The sequence below is a fragment of the Hippichthys cyanospilos genome, chromosome 8, assembly GCF_059441005.1.
Source record: "Hippichthys cyanospilos isolate Australia breed blue-spotted pipefish chromosome 8, RoL_Hcya_1.0, whole genome shotgun sequence".
Taxonomy (NCBI): Eukaryota; Metazoa; Chordata; class Actinopteri; order Syngnathiformes; family Syngnathidae; genus Hippichthys; species Hippichthys cyanospilos.
Window position 1 is genome coordinate 3,955,109 of NC_142376.1, and position 19,892 is coordinate 3,975,000.

Below are 19,892 nucleotides of genomic sequence, written 5' to 3' on the forward strand. Positions count from 1 at the left end.
ATGCTCGCGCAACCTACCATATTTTCCGCATTGTAAGGCGCATCGGATTATAAGGCGCACCCTCAACTAATGACATATTTTCAAACTTTTTCAATCACAATCTAGTAATACTCACAGTAATAACAATAACTCAAATAATAACTCTAAACTCTCAATAGCATAATAACTCAATGTCAATATGAGCAACCTTGTTCAAGTGTAAACACACAAAAGAAACAAGTAAAGCTGACTTTATTACTTCATTCCCCATCTACCAATCCCAATCTCAAGATTGATCCATATATAAGGCGCACCTGAGTATAAGGCCCACCATCAGCTTTTAAAAAAAAAAAAAATTAAGGCTTTTAGGTGCGCCTTATAGTGCGGAAAATACGGTAATCAAATTCAGAACGGTTTCACCAATACCTTTGTTCCTACCTACTGTTCAAATGAATGCCAATACATCGAAATTGTTTTACTAATACGATTGGATGACATTACCAAATACGTAGGAAAAATTTTACCGACAAATTTACCAAATATGTTACAACCATTTTATCAATACGTTCAAACAAATTTTATCAAGTACATTAGGACGATTTTACCAATATGTTCAAACAACTTTACCAAATTCGGTTTTACCAGTACGACCGAATACATTACTAAATACGTTGGAAAAATTTGAGTAATATCGTCAAACAAATTGACCAAATATGTTGGAATAGACTTACGATATATATAATGACTCTACCAATCCAAAGAACTTGACCAATATGCTGTATTTGACTGACATTACCAAATATGTCAATACCGATTTAGAACTCCATTCAAATGACTCCACCAAATGCATTGGATTAATTTTATCAATGTTTGAACAACTTTTCAAAATAGGTCATGGCAACTTTACGAATGGTCAAGCAATAAGTTCCAATGACTTTATTAATACGTTCTGACGACCGTACCAAAAACACTAGAAGACCTTTATCAATACGTTTAAACATCGTTTCTCAATACAGAAAAACCGCTTTACACAATACGTTCCAAATGACTTTGTCGTACATTTGATCCACCATGTCATGCGTTCGAATATCATCAACCGGATGGAAAATTTATCCTAATCCTAATCCGAATCCTAAATCCATATACGTGCTGAACTTTGAGTTGGTTTGAGACACAAAGTCCACTTTCAAAGTGCGGGAAAAGGGAACAGGACACATGACGGAACCGCAGGTTGAACAAAGCTGCCAATAAAGCCTGTTTTTTTTTTTTTTTTTTTATCGATATATGACCAAAAAAGCCGCGGGTTGTTATTGTCGCAAACATCTGGCGGCATATGCCAAAAGGAAGCCGGCCGAGCTATAAGTCCGTCAGCGCCTGACGCAAACAAAAACAGTGAGGGAAACAGTGCAGGAAAAGCAGCTGAAACAAAAGACATCAGTACAGACAGGCGCCACACCTTGCCAATGATGCGGCTCACAATCAAAGGAACCGTCGTCATCGCCGGAGTCCTGTTTTGAAAGGATATCTTAAAAAACCTTTAAATGTGCCCACGGAAAACAATCGCGCTCTTTGATATACGGCTCGGTGCCGTTCACACGTACTTACGCCGGCTGTTTGTTACCGCGTCTGCCGTCGGCAATGGTTCCTGTAATGCAGTGTTTCTCAACTAGATTTTGCCAGGCCCCCCTAGAATAGAAAAAAAAATTCGCCCCCCCCCCCCCCATCAATATTAGTACTGATGAAAATTGTTAAAGTATACCTACACGTATCATTTTTAACATTAACAACAGAAAAACGCAATATAAATCAACTTTCAACAACTGTTAATTATTTTATCGCGTTTATACGGGTTATAGCTTAGTCTAAAACGGAAAAAAAAGTGCACCAAAGTGCCTGAAACTAAAAGAAAATGATCAAAATTATTACTTTATTGCGATTACATTCCACGTGACAAAAAAAAAAAACATGTCGTAATTGTAAGGCGCTTATAAATGAAACAAAAAAGTCACACTTACATTGACGTGGTGAACATTTGACCAACGTGACGGAAAAACCAACGAAAGCATTCGCTTTCACACTTTAGGATCTTTATTATGTCTTCGAACGTGTCGGTTTCTGGGAATGCGGTAAGAAGTAACCAGAGAAAACTAATGTGAGCACAGGGAGTTGATGCAAATTCCACAAAGGAAGCCCGCAGCCAAGAGTCATACCCATGATAGAGGAGGTGCTAACCGCTAGGCTATTGCTTTGCAACCTTTTTTCACATTTTGGACTCCGCGTAAAAAAAATCAAATATCAGCCGCATAGTAAACAAAAAAAGTATATATGCTTGAAAAAAATATCAAATAAAGCAGCTCCAGAAGAACAGATTTCCTTGTATACCAGCTATATAATGGCAATGAAGGTATTGTAGATTGTAGACTTTTTTTTTTGCATTTCCACTAGTCATGTGACCCCATTCATGTGAAGTCACATGACTAGTATTCTTATCTTTGGATTCATGGCAGCTCCACAACATTTAAGTCAAAGAAATAATAATCATAACAGTACGGTGAATGTTTTGTCAACAATCCTGGGTGTTATCTGAGAGTATTTATGTCTTTTTCTGCCTGTCTGTGCACTCGCTACAATTTCCATTTGTACTTGATTGAAATTTCAGGTCAATTGCATTTATTTTGCAACAAACCGTAACCGTAGCTATAAATGGCTTCTTTCTCCAATTAATTCGCTCTTAATTTGAAAAGAAATGCACTCTTCCATTAAAAACATGACATTTATTTCACTATTACCTGCAGAAACCTTGTTAAAACCTCACATAACCCCTTAAAGTAAAGTTTGAAAACCTTTGCACGAGGCCAGTTTGCTGCAAGAACATTAAAATGTAAAAACAATCAATTGTGTTCAAGAGAAAAATCTAGAAAATCATTTTTATGTATGTGTAGATAGAGAGAGAGAGAGAGCGAGAGAGAGAGAGAGAGAGAGAGAGAGAGATAGATAGATAGATAGATAGATAGATAGATAGATAGATAGATAGATAGATAGATAGATAGATAGATAGATAGATAGATAGACCTTACAAATTGTGGGTGGCTTCATTGGACTTTAGAGGGCCCCCACAATTGTGCATTTGCGCCCACGCGGCTTTATCTTCTTCTATGAAAAAGTCACTCCAGCACCGAACGTGAAATCGGACACGAATTGCTCGGTTTCTGCCAGCCACCGTCAAGCGCATTCGCTAATCCTGATTTGAAAGAGCGTGGCTCCCAAGCTCCAGCAGAGGGGGCTGCCTACTGCAATCATACGCTGATTAATTGGGCCTGAGTCTCCTCACGCTGGGAACATAAGTCGCACCACACTGGAGGCCGCATGTCGGTATGCGGCTCAAAGGTCAAAGGGCATCCTCCCTCACCTTTCGGCAGAGGCGGCCGTTCCCTTCCGGAGCCCGACGGACATAAAGAAAAGAGCCGTTTCCCGATGAGCCCTCTTCAAGCTATATCAAACTCGCCTATGTTCGTTTTTATTAATTGTGCATGTCGCTCTCTAATTAGCTAATGAGAGACAAAAAAAAAAGCGGCTTTTTCCGGCGAGAAAAATGCAAATGGCTCTTAGAAAATAGCACCAAAAAAAGTAAATGGCAAGGCTGAGAATCATCCTTCATTGAAATGTCAGAGATAAATGGCTCAAATGTCACATCAATTAAAACGGGGGACAGTTAGTAGTTCATTAAAGAGAGAGCCATATTGCACCGTCGGGTACCGTTGCCAACCCTTACTATCTGGGGCAGACTGGCAGCGGGTCCAGATGGCACAGAAATCCTCACAGATTTCAAAATGCTCTCTGCAGGGGTGGCGTTTTCTCCCCGCCCCGCCCCGCCCCGCCTCCCCCCCTACCCAGCCTCACCGCCGAGATGGGGCGTGGGCCGCCGGCCCGCGCCTTCCAAACCGAAAGAAACCCCGAAATTCAAATCAAGCAGCCGAGGACAAAAGACGTTCCGAGACAATACCGGAGCGACTGAAATATCGCGCCGCCGTTAAATGCGCGGCTGCTCCGGGGGACGCCGGGAAAAGTCGGCCGTACTTTAGACCGCGTAAATAAAAATGCCGTAAAATGAGCGTTTGCCGCCTCGCGTGTTGTTTATAGTGACACGGCAGATTTATTAGTTTGCCGTGCGTACGTGCATTCGCGGGGATATTTTTTATTCACGCGCATTATGCTCGGGACCCCCGTAGGCCTCGGTGAGGAGCCGCGGGAGACGGGGAACCGGATAAATGTCTTTGCTATAAGTGGGAATATAACATGTCGAAAATGAATACGGATTCGCGTATAATCGTATTTCTCCTGTAAAACTATCAAGCAAATCAAATATCTAAATCATTACTATTACTTGTCTGCGGTGTGCTGGGACCTCCTGCAAGACGCCAAATCCCAACTTGAGACCCATTAGCCATATTCGATAAGCCTCGTGTTTGTCTCTGAAAGGGGGCGGGGCTTAGATGGGGAACGTTGGCCAATCGCCGCGGAAGAGACGGTTTCCGCTACCGGCGATTGGTGGTCTTTGTGCGTGAGGAGGAGTAGTAAGTTAAGAGAAAAGGGGGGAAAAAAGCGAATCATAATTCTCAATGTCATTGGTGAGGGTTTGCTTTATTGTGTGTATTTTTAACCATATATAGCTTAGCATTTGAACAACGGGACAATCGAGTTTGCGCCAAATCGCTGCCTCATGTTTAATTACACAAATTCACTGCATCAACTCTCAAATGATATGATATATTTTTGTTAGTTTCATTTCATGTCTGTGTATTCTTTTGTCTTTAATTGATGGGAGGACCTTACAGTATTATAAGCATTAATCGCAAAGCAGCGGTTTATGTCAACCATCAACTCTTGACGTTTCAAACAACTGGGACTTTCAAACAGGAACAGGTTTTGCTTTTGCTGTGTGAAGTGTGATTGCACATCCACGGCACCAGGTGGTACTGTGGCGCCCTCATTGGAGTTATAAACTTTTTAAAGTGCTGTCAACAGCATATTTTCAATTGCTTAAAACAAACAACACAATATTTTATACTTTTTCCAGCTTAAAATGTTAAAACCTTAAAAGGTTTTGGTGCTCCTGTGTCAATGGCCATGATTGATTTATATTTATTATTATTTATTGATTTGGGGGGCATCAAACAGTTGATTCATTTGAACGTTTTGACTTTTTTTTTTTTATTTCAGGCACTTTCAGTTTCTACGGAGCCCCTTTATATTGATTTATATTTTTTATCTTTCGTTATTGTTAAAATTAATACAACTTTAAGAATAGTTTATAATTTGTATGGACGATTATTTATATTCACCACGGTGAGTAGGGGCGGAAGCACTCAGTGTAATTTAATTTAAGTGTGATATGTTTTACCGTGATTGGTAGGCTACTACGTGCTCTTAAAAACATAAAAAAAACATGAATGAGAAGGAATGTGGGTAAATATTAGTTTGTTTTTTTTTTGCGTTAATTTTTTTTCTTCAACAAACATTTTCAATGTTGAATCGACCGGAAGCTAGAGTTTGATGAAAGAATCCTCGTAGAGTATGTTTGGAAGGGGAGGGTCAGGTGAGACGCTATCCAATGACAGAACAGAATCAACTTCCTCCTACTGTGATTGGTTTAAATTTGCACGTGCGTACTTAAACAGGAAGAGATGAGGAGTACAGTACTGCTCGTTTGTTGTAGAGACGCTGCGTGGACTCATATCACTGTAAGACTTTATTTCCTGTGTTAATATTCCCGTGTAACAATCACAGGTCTTTATTGCATGCGGTAGTAGCTTTGATCCAGTAGTGTAGCGCCACTTTGACAGTTTGGTTACGCAGGTAACTTGTTTCAATCAAGAAATCAATAACACGTTTGAAGAATTGCCTTCACTTGCTGCGTTCGGGTGTCCACGTAAATCTCCCAACTGAGACACATGTTGCGTCTCCCTACACCTGCGCGTTGACTTTCCGCTCCAGTTTCTTTTTAACGAGTAGCACCACGCTGATAGTATGTTTAAAACAACACGCAGGTTTGTGTTTTTTGTTTTTTGTTTTTGTTTCTTTGCAGTGAAGAGATGGGTAAACAAATAACGCCGTCTTCTGCACGTGGAGAGCTCGAGTGATGGCTTTATTTTTAATCAGAGCAGACTATTAGCCGGGACATAATTGCCAAAGTCCATTATTCTTTTTTCTTTTTTTTTTTTTTTTCTCTCCGAGGTCTATTAGCGGTTTGCTAAATGGCAGGCAGTCTGCTCGGTGCGCATCCAAAGTGCACGCCGCACCAGTGTTGTTTGGCTCAGAAATGTGCTCGCCTTTATTGTCAGTGCAGGCAAACCCCTTGTGAGAGCTGCAAGAAGAAGAGTAGAAACAAGAAAGTTGAAACACACACACACACACACACTTGTGATCACATACCATGACAGATGTGTGCGCTCGTGTCAGGAAGGGGGTTTCTGCAAGTCTCAGTGTAATAAGACATTGCCTCTTCTAGTACAATCACAGATAATGTACATAAATTAGACTATATGCCACATTCCCCCATGCAGGACCATTAATTAATGCAGGGCTAAACCTCGAGAAGGTTCTTCTTTTACAATTAATTTGACAGCGTTAACATGCACAATTTAAGCCTGGAATCGGCTTTGGTGCACTTTTTTTTTTCTTTATTCACGCTCCATTTAAGTCCTCCAAGGGCCGTTGTACATTTGTTAAAAATGATGCACTGAGGTGTGCCCAGAATTTTCACCATTTGGTATGAAACTGGAAGGGTTGCTTTTTCAGCACTTTTTGTTGTCAAATTATAACTGAGCAGTTTGTGACAACATTTTCATTGTTACCATCCTTTTTTTTAACTGGCCAAATATACTTTCCGGTAGGTGTTTTTGTTTGTTTTTTTTACTCAAAATTACACACTCACTTAACTGTGTTCATGCATATTGTAATAAATGTAAATAAATGTTCATTTCTAGTGAATATTCAAGGATTGAAACTAACATTAGACACTAACCCAAATTTAATATTAAACTCAAATGCACACAACGGTCGAAGCAAATTAATAGACTGGGTCTAAGGACATATGTATTTATTTATTTTAAAAAGTTCCTCCTCTTGTGCTTTGTTTTAGAGTTTCATGCGGACCGAGTCAAACACTCACACAAGATGAACATGGCCCTTGAACCTTAAGTTTCACACCCCTTTAATTAGTGTATTAACACAAGAAAACTGCATAAAATTGATTAAAAAAATCCAGATTTATCCAATACTTTAGAGCTAATCTAATTTAAGAGTTTTTTAAGGGCAAGACACAAACCAATCAGTTTTCTTTTCAAATTAAGAGCAGATGAATTGGAACATGAAGCTATTGCTATAATAGATTACAGTGACTTACTTTGCAAAACATATCACCTTTATTTTATATGTATGTGCATTGTTTTTAGTGATGTAAATAACTTTCAAGTCAGAAATAAACTAAATTGGTGTTTCTGTGTGAAATATGCCCCGATGACGCGACAAATGTAGCTCCAAAGTTTAACAAATCACACGCATGGTTCTTAGTATGATCTTTTTCATCCATTTGTGCTTGTTATCAGATACTTGTCTGAGGAAATATTTCACAGCGGGCTCCTCATGAAAAAAAGATTGCGAACATCATTTTCTAAGGGTGAAATGAGAACAAAATCCAAATTCCGTCTGTACGTTTCCAGGTTTTACAAACTTCCTAAGTAAAGGTTATTGGATGGAAAAGGTCTCCTTGGTTAAAACTCCTTCAAATCAATGTGACCTTTATTTGTCATTACCCCCATCCTTCAAAAAAAAAAGTCCCATATAACGTAGTCAATCATCTCCCGCTTCCCCCCCTCAAAGTAAAAATAAAAAAGCAACTGCTGTCTGGTTATTGCCAGTATCCATCTCAGTCGTCAGAAAAGCTGCACGTTTTTGCTGTTGTTAAGGGCTGGAAAGCAGAATCCCATCGGAGTTGCACCCCAAGGAACAAATTTAATGCTAGAAAAACATCCCGGCCATCAACCAAAAATGACGGATTGAAAATAATGTCGAGCTATCTTGGGAATCCCCCCACCAGACAAGGGAACAGACTGCATTGTTTTTCTCATTTATGTGATATATAGAACAGAAAGAGGGGGAAAAATGGGCGATTTATTGGTTAGATCGGCGTCTTCCTTCCCGCGCGCCAAAGAAATATTGGATTGCGATGTCGGGATCAAGCCGCATCATGACATTGTTTGGAGGCGAGGCGTTCAAACATGTAAGCCATCATCTGTTGGGCCGCCTCCCCCATAGATCACGCCATGCAAATGCTGCGGGGAATGGCGCCCGTACGTCAACGGCGCCAGGTGTAAATTGCGCTTTTTTTTTTTGTTTTCGTAGGGGCAGGGCGCCCGGATGAAGACGCGGACGGAGAGCCCGTGCGCCCCCGAGACGGCGGAGTTGCTCACCCCCCTGGGGACGGTCCGGATCCGCGCCTGTGACAACGGCGTGCACGCCATCCGGATCCTAATGGATGTCGCACCTGCTGAAAGGTACTGTACAACAGACGCCGTAAACAGAGGTGTGAAATTTACAGGCGGGCGGTATCCGCTCGTGTGATGGAGTGCCGCCATCGCCGGTTGGGGGAGGGCGGGGGCGTTTTGTAGATCCCACAAGAAATATCCCGCAAGAAAGTTGGGCAAATATGAGGAGTCGCTAGAAATATGAGGGCCGCTAGAATACCATCGGCCTTGGAAATTGGATTTCCGGTGGCACGCGCGAGCTTGCGTACTTTTTTTTGTTGTTTTTTTTTTCTCCCCCCCGCCCGTATTTGAAATTTCACCCAAGTAAACCGGTTTATTACTCACGCGGGAGTCGATTAGAGCGCCGTGTCTGCGGGGGTGGCGAAAGGCCACGTCGGGGAGCGGGCGCACTTCCTGTTTATTTATGTTTCCCGGCAAGTTGAGCGCGGGCACTTTTTGGAGTGCGGAGCGGCGGCGGCGGCAAATGTAATTGCATTTTACGCCCCGGCCATCCCTCAAAATTGTCAGAATGTCGACAGTCTTACTGGAGCGACTGAGACTGATTAAACCCGGCGCTAATACGTAGTTCCTCCTTATTTCTGCAGGTCCGCGCGGCGACGCCGCAGATTAGTTGTGATTAGATCGGAATTAAATATCCATGTATCACAGATTCGCATTTGATAACCTTGAATGGTTTGGGAAATTAAACCATTTCCAAATGCAGCCAGATAGGAAGTTGTACGTTTAAATTCTAATTTATGGAAACCCATTAATGACCTTGTATGTTCTACCTCAACACGTGTTTCCCGGCTGTGTGCGGCCGCCTCAAATTCATCAAGCAGTAAAAACATTCCACTTGTTGTTAATGAGTTGAAGTGAGGAGATTAATAATATGGAATTTTGATGACGGGGAGAGATGTCCTATAACCGCGCCCGGGCACCTTTCTTCCGTGTCTTTGCGAGCAGCCTTTAATTTGCGCGTTCGGGTTCAGTAGGAATATGCAAATGCATTTAATGATTCGCACCACTAGATCAGCTCTCCGTTTAATATCGTTTGCGGCGTCGGTCATAAGCGAAGCTGCCGTCGCGTTCTCAAAGGTGCCGGGAAGAAATGAGGAAAGAAAATGTTTGGGTTTGGACGTGCGGCCGGAATTAGTCCGCAGTCACCTCAAAAATCTTGTTATTTTTTTTTTTTTTTTAACTCATTTGCTGTCAGAACAGGCAAAGGGAATCTTTGACGTCTATAGCCGTCATTGGCAGTGAATGAGTTAAACGCTGTTCCCAAATGTCTAGGTTTGTTCAAGTTTTTACAGCAACTCTTAGTCACTGTTTAAGCCCACCTCAGAGGAGTCTTTGACGTCTATAGCCGTCATTGGCAGTGAATGAGTTAGTAAGATTGTAGGTAATATTTCACTAGATGTTTGAGCAAGTACCGTATTTTCCGCACTATAAGGCCCACCGAAAAAGCCTTAATTTTTTTTAAAAAGCTGATGGTGCGCCTTATAATCAAGTGCGCCTAATATATGGATCAATATTGAGATTCGTAGATGGGGAATGAAGTGATAAAGTAAGCTTTACCTTTTTCTTTTGTGTGTTTACAGTTGAACAAGTTTGGTCATATTGACATTGAGTTATTTATGCTATTGAGAGTTATTATTGTTATTACTTTGAGTATTACTATATTGTGATTGCACTGGAGGAAAAGTTCCCTAATATAAATGTTGCACTACATGTCCTACCTTGCTGTTAAAAGGTAAACTGTCACGGAAATACTAATAAAATAAAACATAAGACAGTTGTTTATTCATTTTGGGAGTGAACGGAGTTGTCAGGTTGCTGGTTTGTAATCTACCAATAAAGTTTGACGGCTTCTACTGTTGCGCCTTATAATGCGGTGCGCCTTATATATGGAAAAAGTTTTAAAATATGTCATTAATTGAGGGTGCGCCCTATAATCCGAAGCGCCTTATAGTGCGGAAGATACAACCCAATTACAAGAAACATTGCGGCGTTCTAAAAGTGTGTCTTTGTTATCTTGCTGTCCGAAAACATCGAAATATGACTTAGTCCGGTTAACGGTTTTTCTGTAGGTGTCAGCAAATCTAATTCAAGGTGTTGTATCTCGCCACCCGATTCACATTCCACCAACGCAGTATTAAAGCGAACGCCGCGTTTTTACTAGCGCGGCCTCGCACAAGCCATTATTGTAAAGCCGCGTTTTGACTCGACTTCCCCTTTAAAGTGACAAAACGCCGGCTTACCTATGTAGATCTCACAAAAGCCTTCCGATAGCTTTAATAGCGTGGATCAGCCATTTCCATTGATTTATTTATGACATAGTAAACAAGGCTTCTTGTCAGCTCGGGATGCGCCGCGCGGCGGGCTTAGCGCGCCGGCCCGATAAATGATCTCCCGGGCCGTATTTTGGATACGGGAAATACATCTACGCGCAGCCGCCACGCAAAACGGCGCCCCTCTTTCTCCCGGCTGGCAAATTCATGGGAAAAAAAGGGGCGGCGGCATTGATAGATAGTTATTGATAACGGCCATTATAGCCACATAAACGCCCTTGAAGTATTGCTTACGCACCATGACCGTCAGCTCTTTCTAATAGAAACGTCTCAAGCCCCTTTTGCTTCCTAACTGATCTTCGCCCCAAATCAACCTTCCTCTCCGCCGGTCTTAACGACAGCCCTGAAGGCACCATCACATGAACAAATTCATTACATCTCCAACAACCCCAGTTGGGGCCCCCACTCCCCCTTTTTTTTTTTTTCGTAGCGCCGCGGAAAATAACGCTTCATATTTTGTCCGCAGCATATTACTATTGCGTGAAATATAATGCTGCTTGAGACTTTTCACGCAGACATAACGCTGAGGAAATCATACCACACTTTTTTTTTTTTTTTTTTTTTTATTAGGGTGAAAAATGGAGAGAAAAAAAGGTCGGACTCCTGCCCGGAGACATTTTGTGAGCATATTATTTTACAATGCTTTGATCAATTTGTCTGTCAAGCGGGCTGAGATGTGAGGATGGCGGCGGCGGCGGGCAGGGGGGGGGGGGGGGGGGGGGGCGAAGCAATTTAGCCTGTGAGGTCCTCGATAGAAATGTACGACGGGAGCCCGTGTATGACATGTTGCATTAGAACCTGAGTAGCCTTTATTGCCTGATAATGTCGCCAGGCAACGCCGATATCAATCACCCTTAAACAGCCTCTGTGATGTGTTTTCCAGACCCGGAGTGGGGAAAAAAAAAAAAAAATGCGTGAAACATTTCTTGCAAAATAATTGATTTAATTCCGCGCTCGGGGATTTCTCTTAACCCCCCCCCAAAAAAATGTACATGATGCTAGAAGCTAAAAAAACGCTCCTATGGAAAACCGTAATTAACACTGGGCCTCATTTGCATATAGATATAAACAATATATTTGCGCATCTGAATTCCCAGCATGCTCGGGTCACGTGATCAGCCCAAAATCCTGAGTGGCTCCCACCAAAAATGATCCCAGGGCTCACACACACACACACACACACACACACACACACACACTCCCCCTGCGACACAAAGCCACATAAATCTGCGTCTGATTTTTCACATTGCTCATTGTTTTTAGTTAATGATTTTCATCTGTTTGTTGTTGCTGTGATAGCGGGGAAATGTACCATATGCTCTGGCAAAAGACAAATGATTAGCAAATGAAATTCCGGACAGCTGTCTGACTGAAAGCGCTCGGTTGATAGCATTCTGCTACCATAATTAGCTTAAGCTTTGGGTTAATTAACTTTCTACCTGGATATGCATAATAATGGCGTGGCGCAGAATGCCAAGCAGCCGCCCCGTATATCAGCCACGCGGGCAGGCGTTTTTTTTTTTTTTTTTTTTGGAGGGGGGGGGGATTTCCAGCGCTTATTTCAATTTCAAGAGGCGATTTAGCTCGGGAGCGTCCTCAAACATTGTAGATTTTCCTCCCCGAGCCAGATAATTCTGAAACAATAGAGGCGTATTATGTGGCAGAAATGCCATTTCTGAATGTAATTAAAGAGGATGAAAGCAATCACCGATTTTTAAACGCTTTTGTCTGGCGCCAGGTCCTCCTCGTTCAAAAAATACCCATCAAGGGGAGAAAGGAAGCAGGAGAACCCCCCAAGTCCGTCTATAAGAGGCCTTTTGAGACCGGAGTGAAGTACAACAGTAATTAGTCTTTTGTATGAATTTGCCGGCCGCGGTCATGATTAGCTAAGCATATGAGAGCGTTGCTTTTTAAGAAGGAGGCTGCTCCAGTCTATTTATCACCAGCTATCCTCGCAGCTTTCCTTTATCGCCGGACGGGGAGAAGCACCTAATTGTTCCGAGGCCGAGCGTGTGCGCGCGTTTTTTTTTTTTTTCTGTCAAAGTCGTCACCCCGCGCGCATTTGGCATCGGTACGCAGCCGGGCGCCCTCCATCCGACGCGGCCCCAATAGCCGAGCTGTCACAACAGCTTTTTACACGCCGCCGACGCCGGTGTGAAATATCCGAGGTGATGCGTTTATCGTTTTTCTTTTTGTTTTTTTTTTTTGTTTTTTTTCTCGCGCTCGCGCGGTGTTGTGAATCAATGTCCCGCTTCACGCTGAATAGCGAGATGCTAAATGGCTTCCCTGTTTGGGGCCTGTTTACATCATGCGCTCACACGCCGGGAGGAAACATCAACAACGTATGTTGGTCGTTTTTGTTGTTTTTTTTTTTCTCCTTTCCGTCTCTCTCCCGGTCGGATTATACTCTGGGTATAGCGGTTGATAATCGCGCCGATATTCAGCGCTTTGACAAATTTTAAATTTGACGCCTCTAATAAATCCGATTAAAAAGAGCTCGCTTTAAAATATTTCATTTTTTCAGTTATCTTTATAAAGATAACCGATTAATCGGCCGGTTATCGGCCCTCAAACGTCGGCCCAAAATAATCGTCTAAATGAGGTTTACCTTCCTGAGTTTTTACAGTTTACAGCAGTTGTAGACCAGTAACTTTGGTTTCATTATTTATGACACATACTGGAAATGAAAAGAATTGCCTTGACAGTTTGTTGAATTAATACCCATGTAACTTCATTAATTGAACTGCACAACACATTTTGTGACCCTAAAAGGAACGATTTTAGCACATATGTACCTAGATTTGCACTTTTGATTTTATATATATATATTACATCTATCTATCTATCTATCTATCTATCTATCTATCTATCTATCTATCTATCTATCTATCTATCTATCTATCTATCTATCTATCTATCTATCTATCTATCTATCTATCTATCTATCTATCTATCTATCTATCTATCTATTTTCAGTATATGTATATATATACTGTACATATATGTATTATATACAAATATAGCTTTGCATAGATTTAAACCTACATATGTATATATACTGTATATACATACTTATATACTGTACATTGTGTTTGTATATACATACACATAACATATGTTTATATATGTGTATATTTATGTATGTATCTTGGAATATATGTATATACTGCATATCTGTTTATATATATATATATATATATATATATATATATATATATATATATATATATATATATATATATATATATATATCTTGTTTCTACTTAGCCCCGCATCCCTTTAATCACTGGTAATTATTATGTGGCGGGCGCCCGAGACCCAACTGTGTCCTAAATAAACTGCTTACATTTGTAAGTTAAAGTGCTTTGTCATACAAATGGATATCTGCTGAGATCTTGAATGAAACCATCAGACGGCAGGCCGAGGGACTTTTTGACGCGCTCTCCCAAGAAATGGCCATGAATAATTCATAGCGTAATGATATTCAGATCATTTTTTTTTTCCGTTTTTTTTTTCCACAGTGGCGGAAGCCCCAGAATATTGTTTTGCATGTTGTGAAGTGTAGTACTCAGCTGTGTATTCATTAAGGTGCTGCTCCCACTGGCCCCCGGACCCATCTGCGCACTATGTTTATGCCCCCCTCTCCCGGGACCGTCCCAATCAGGCGCCGTGTGCCACTTCCTGTGCAGAGCAGCACCTGTGTAACGCTACCTGTGACGCGCCACACACAGACGGACCAGACGCTGGCAGAATCCTGCAAATGTTGCGCTTTTTTTTTTGTGTTTTTTTTCTCAAAACGCAACCACCGGGGTAAAGTCCCGCTCGGGGTAGCTAAAAGCATCCCCCCTGCACTTTTTTCGCGTTTCCTTTTTCCTGCCGCCGTCAAGCGAGAAGTTTTTTTTTTTTTTTTTCTAATTCTCCCCGACGCGAAAGGGTTGAGCTAGTTTGTTTTGCGACTTGATTGGATTCTGTATCTGCGGCGCGCAGAAGCGCGCGGCGCCGGCGCGGCGCGCGACACGCTAAGGCAATATGCGGCGAGATGATTTCGCCCCGACATCTCGGTGAGGAGTACGAGTCAATTATGCCCAAGTGTTGTTCTTGCTTATCTTCCTGCGGCACCAAACAAGGATTTAGTCAAGGATTTAGGGGTGAGGGGGCGGCGGCGGGGATCATGGTAAGCGGTTCACAACAAAACACTCAAAACTCCTGGGAGCGGGCACTGATTTAAAAATAAATTACAGAAGACGAAGCGCTAACACTCGAGGGCCCTCGGCAGTGGCGGCGTACACAGGTGAAGATTAGCCTCCTCGCTAATCAGAGGAACAAGGCAGTAATTTGCTCGCAACACAGACAGTAATTAGGACTCGGTGACACCGGATTCCCATAATGCCTTTGTGCTCGACGTGGTCAAGTTTCGACAGAGGCTATCCATGCGGGGTCGGCCCGGCCTCCCCGGTCTCCGGGCCCTCTTCGGCGGAGCCTCTAAAAGGTCCCCGCAGTTACAGGGGATCCCTAATGTACTTTATGCCTCCCCGGCCGGCTCCTTACCGTTCGGGTAATTGGAATCTCTTACCGCGGCACTTGAGGATAGGGGCTAAAAACGCCGTTTGAAAGCGCCCGCTAGTCTGCCGGAGATAAACATTGCTGCTCGGGGCTGCCGATGCGCCGCGTAATGGACTAAGAGTTAAGGCTGCCGTATTACGTGCCTTCGCTGACTCCTGTGGCTCGCCAGCTGGGAGGAGGCCTAATTGTTGTGTGCTTTGTTGCCTCTTTTGCACCTGCCGCCGCCGCCGCCGAGTCCGCGGTGGTCACTGGCTAATAGCTGGGCCGGTGCTTGGCGACACTCTTTTCAATCGCGTCCCCCTTGTGAGATGTTTTTGCAGCCTGGCCCAAAGCATTTTTCGGTTTCAGAAAAGCAGTGCTGCGCCATTAGTGGCTAATGTATGCAACTTGGGAACTACATTTGTTAGTGGGCGTGTTTCATTCAGCGGTAGCGCCGGTGTTTGTTTTTCATCATCATGACAACGCACGTCCATTTCAAGCTTAACACAATCAAGCCGTAAAGTCGTTCAACGGAGCCGCTGTACCACAATTTGGAAGAAAAAAAGTTGTTCATGTTCCCATTAATTTGTTCTTTATTTGAGATCACAGAAATGACTAAATGTTAAATAAGATATGTTGGCACCTGCAGGAAATATGTCAACCCAAACCTTTTCTTTCATGATTTCTGCCTCGCACTTTTGCGATCAAGGCTTATAACTAATGACAGACCGAGAGATGATGGAAATTTTTGTCATTAGGTAACATTCGCATCCTAATTCAACATAACCAAATAAAGGCACACCTTTGCAAAGGAATCAATCAAATACAATTTTGTTCTAAATTCTTTCATGTTCCAATTAGTTTGCTCTTAATTTGAAAAGTAAAGTCAACCATTTTTCAGTTAGATACCTCCTTCGTTTTTTTATTTATTTATTTGAATGGGGGAATAAAAAAGACCAAGTAGATTGTTGCGCCATTCTTATCAAACTTTGTAACTAAATTTATATAATTGTCTTGCAATATCATGAAATGATACAATGATGAAGAAAATAATGAAAGATTTGTGCACATTAAACTTTTGTCAACATAAAATGTCTTTTGGGGATTTGGGTAAAAATCTGTTCTCACAAAGAAATCATTTGCTTTATTTTAGATAACGTTTTCAAGTGATTGACAGTCGACGCTAACTGACGGTTTGGGTCGAACCATTCCGACATGGGGGGTGGGACTGCGTTTTAGCACAACTAAATCGAATATCTTACCGAATTTTTAAACTTCATTTTTGCACTGGTGCCACTTTTGAAAAATCGTACATTAACCCCTCGGGTCCCCTCAGCTCCCTCCATTCGAGAATCAGTAAAAACGGTGCGCGCGCATAGCACAAGAAGGAAGCATCCCTTCCCGCCCGCCACTCGGAAAGCCCTCGACTTTAATGCCGCCGCAGCCAGATCGGCATCTGAATGATCCTCAAATGGTTGAACGAGCCGCATTGAGCGAGTGGCTTACAATTGTATCACAGCCTCGGCTTTCCGAGACCGTCAGGATCTTGACATTCATAGAGACATGCTGTGTTTTGCCCCCCCCGCACCCCCACCCCCCCACCCCCCGCCTTTTTAGACAGTCATTTTAGGCTTTTTTCATGCTCTCTTGAGTCCTTGACGTCTCCGAGTTAAGTATGTGCCGTTAGAAGGCCGGGGAAAATATCGGAGCGCGCTCGGCCTTTTCTATTTCATCCTCTGACCCGCCATGTTACCCATGATCGGTGAAGGAGAACCCCGGCAGCCTGTGTCAAAAGTGACAGCCGATCGAGTCAGGATGAGCGCCATCACGCTTCACAGGATGGAGGCATGAGTTCTGAGTTTTTTTTTTCTTCTTCGCCACTCTTCCGCCGCCCCCCCAGTTTTTTGTGCGCGATACACCATTACACCCTTGGCCAGATTCCTTTCAATTAGATGTTGTGGCTAACCTGTTTCTTTCGGCGCTTGATGGAAAAAAGTCTGACCGAAGACCCGCGCAAGGAGGGATCCCGAAAATTGGCCAATCTGAAGTCAACGGTTTCCGCCTTCTTCTTTTGTCTCCTTTGATTGTTTCCTCCTGGATGAATAAAGTAAGCGGCGATATTATACAAATGTGCAATTCATTCTTTATATTAGGAAATAGGCAGAGCGCCAAATGACTCCCACTTTGCGCAGCAATGATTTATGGTAATTGGAAATTGATTGTGACAGGAGCACAATATTAGAAATTTTCTGGAATCACAATCTGCTATCAGGGGAAATATTCTTTTTAGTGCGGCGCATCCTGGCTAGCCCTGAATTATTTGTTATTACCTGTGATAGAGTCAAAATATGATAACTAGCCGCAAGACTTGTATAGAGGGAGATAGTTTTCTTTGTTTGGAAAAAAAAAAAAAGTGTGAGCGGCGCTTTGGAGGCAATTACTGCCTTTCCGTGGCTGGAGTTAGAAAAAAAAAGTTTTCCCTGACCTCAACCACAGGTTGAATGTGAATAAAAGGCCAAAATCGAACATATATAAATAACGCCCATTTAACAATATTGATGTATTTTTGAAAATGACTTCATAGAACAACACATTTTTGATGCAAGTACTGTATTTTAATGTTATTTTTTTGCCAGTGTTGACCAGTAATATTTGATGAAATCTTAAAACATAAATCTCTACATTTTTCATCATGAGCTAGCGACAGCTAGAATCAAACATAGCATTCTACAGTTTCACAAAAAACGTCACTTAACCGGTCAACCAGGGTACAATTTGACCAGTCTTTCTATTATAACTGCTGCTCCCGATTCCCGATACAAACAACACAACATTGTTCTGAACTCGTGTTCGCAGGGTGCTAACAAACGACTAAATCACGCTGACATTGACAAAATGGCTCCTGTCGCCAGTGTTTACCTGGAGCTCGGACTCTGTTATAGCTGCGTCGAGTATGAATTAGCTGCGAGATGGCAGCACTGAAGTGCTCCATATAGGCTGGCTTGAATGATAGCCTGACACAGTTGCCATTCCTACTGATCACTTTTAAACAGACCAAACTGACTTAACGTACGTTGTCATAGAACAAAATCTTTGAGGAGTAATTTGTCTAAATCCTGTTAAAAGTCATTCACTCATTATTAACTCTTTCAGTGCCAAGCTTTATTTTGAAAAGGCAACCGTTAGAGTGCCAGTTGATTTTGAGCATTTTGGCGCATTTTTCAAAACGGACAGAATACTGCGTTGGATGAATATGTATAAAATGATGGTACCATATGAAAGATTGGATTCCAGCCTTTACCTCGAAAAGGAAAATACGATTCTACCTTACTCATTTCGTGAGTACTCACTGTTTGAAAATAGGTCATTTGAGTGACACCAAGCTATTTTGGACAAAAAGTGAAAAATAATATTTCTTGTGTATGTATATAACTACATTACAACAGTGTTCAATTGGCATAATATTAATAGAGCGCCGGCCACAAGCGTCATTTATCCATTCATCAAAAAGAATTCTTGTCACTGTATTTTACATGATGAAAATGATCATCCACTGAAAGTTTTCAGTCTCATCTAAACACTCGATATTCGATACACAAATACGATAAATACTTGATACCGCAGCGCTACTTTTAACTCAAAATCCCAGCGCTAATGAATCAAACCGGCGCGCGGTAGGACTGTCTTATTTTTTCCCCGCAATTAAGACAACCCAAAGATGACGAGTAGTTTCGAAATCCGCAATGTTGTTGTGTTGCCGGGTAATTTATGAGTCACCGAGGAGAGCGGAAATGTTGCTTGGGCGGAACGTACATCTCGGCTGGCCTGGTGCTCTTTAGAAACAATCCCCCGTCGCACCTGGAGGTGACAGACTTCAGCTCCACTCATGTTGTTCCCCTTTATTTATTTATTTCTTTGCCTCTTGTTTACCAGCCATAACATGTGCTGCATCGCATTAACTTTTACTACTGTCAATGTTGTATCGCTCGACAAGCCCGCGCCTCAAAAGCGGGGCGCATCCGTGACGGCCGGGGAGAGGGCGGGGCTCGGGGAGGGAAATTAACCACGGTGACAAGTGTGAAGCGCGAGCCGGGGGGGGTCAAAGGTGATGCGCCTTAAGCAAAGGTGCGCTAGCCTTTGTCCGGTAGATTGTAAGGGCCTGCGGGTCCAACAGGAACATTTCCACACACAATATCCCCGAGCTGTCAGTGTGCAGCGGCTGGAACATCCTCTCGCAGAGAGAGGGCGGGGGTGTGTGTGTGAAGGTGGGGGGGGGGGTTTACAGAGAGGTGGCCTGAAGATCCTTGCAGGGGAAAAGAGGAGATGGTGGGGGGAATGGTGGGTCGGTGTCAGGATGGAGAAGTGAAAGAGCTGGAGTGGGAGGATAGAGAAATGGTGAGGGGGGGGTGGAAAAGAGAGACAATGACAAGTAGGGGCTGGCTGGGCACTCACCCATGCAGTCAAGAGATTGCCATGAGCCCCGGCCATTGTTTGA

General features: G+C 42.6%; 1 protein-coding gene across 1 annotated transcript in view; it reads left to right on the forward strand.

Annotated features, from left to right (window-relative positions):
- The first annotated feature begins 5,559 nt into the window (after window positions 1–5,559).
- Window positions 5,560–19,892, forward strand: part of mgmt (O-6-methylguanine-DNA methyltransferase) — a 34,146-nt gene continuing 19,813 nt past the window's right edge. Inside the window, 3 exon segments of the mRNA XM_088420771.1 lie at window positions 5,560–5,575; window positions 5,658–5,720; window positions 8,383–8,534. Coding sequence (XP_088276897.1) covers window positions 5,664–5,720; window positions 8,383–8,534 — 209 coding nt within the window. The 5' untranslated portion in view covers window positions 5,560–5,575; window positions 5,658–5,663.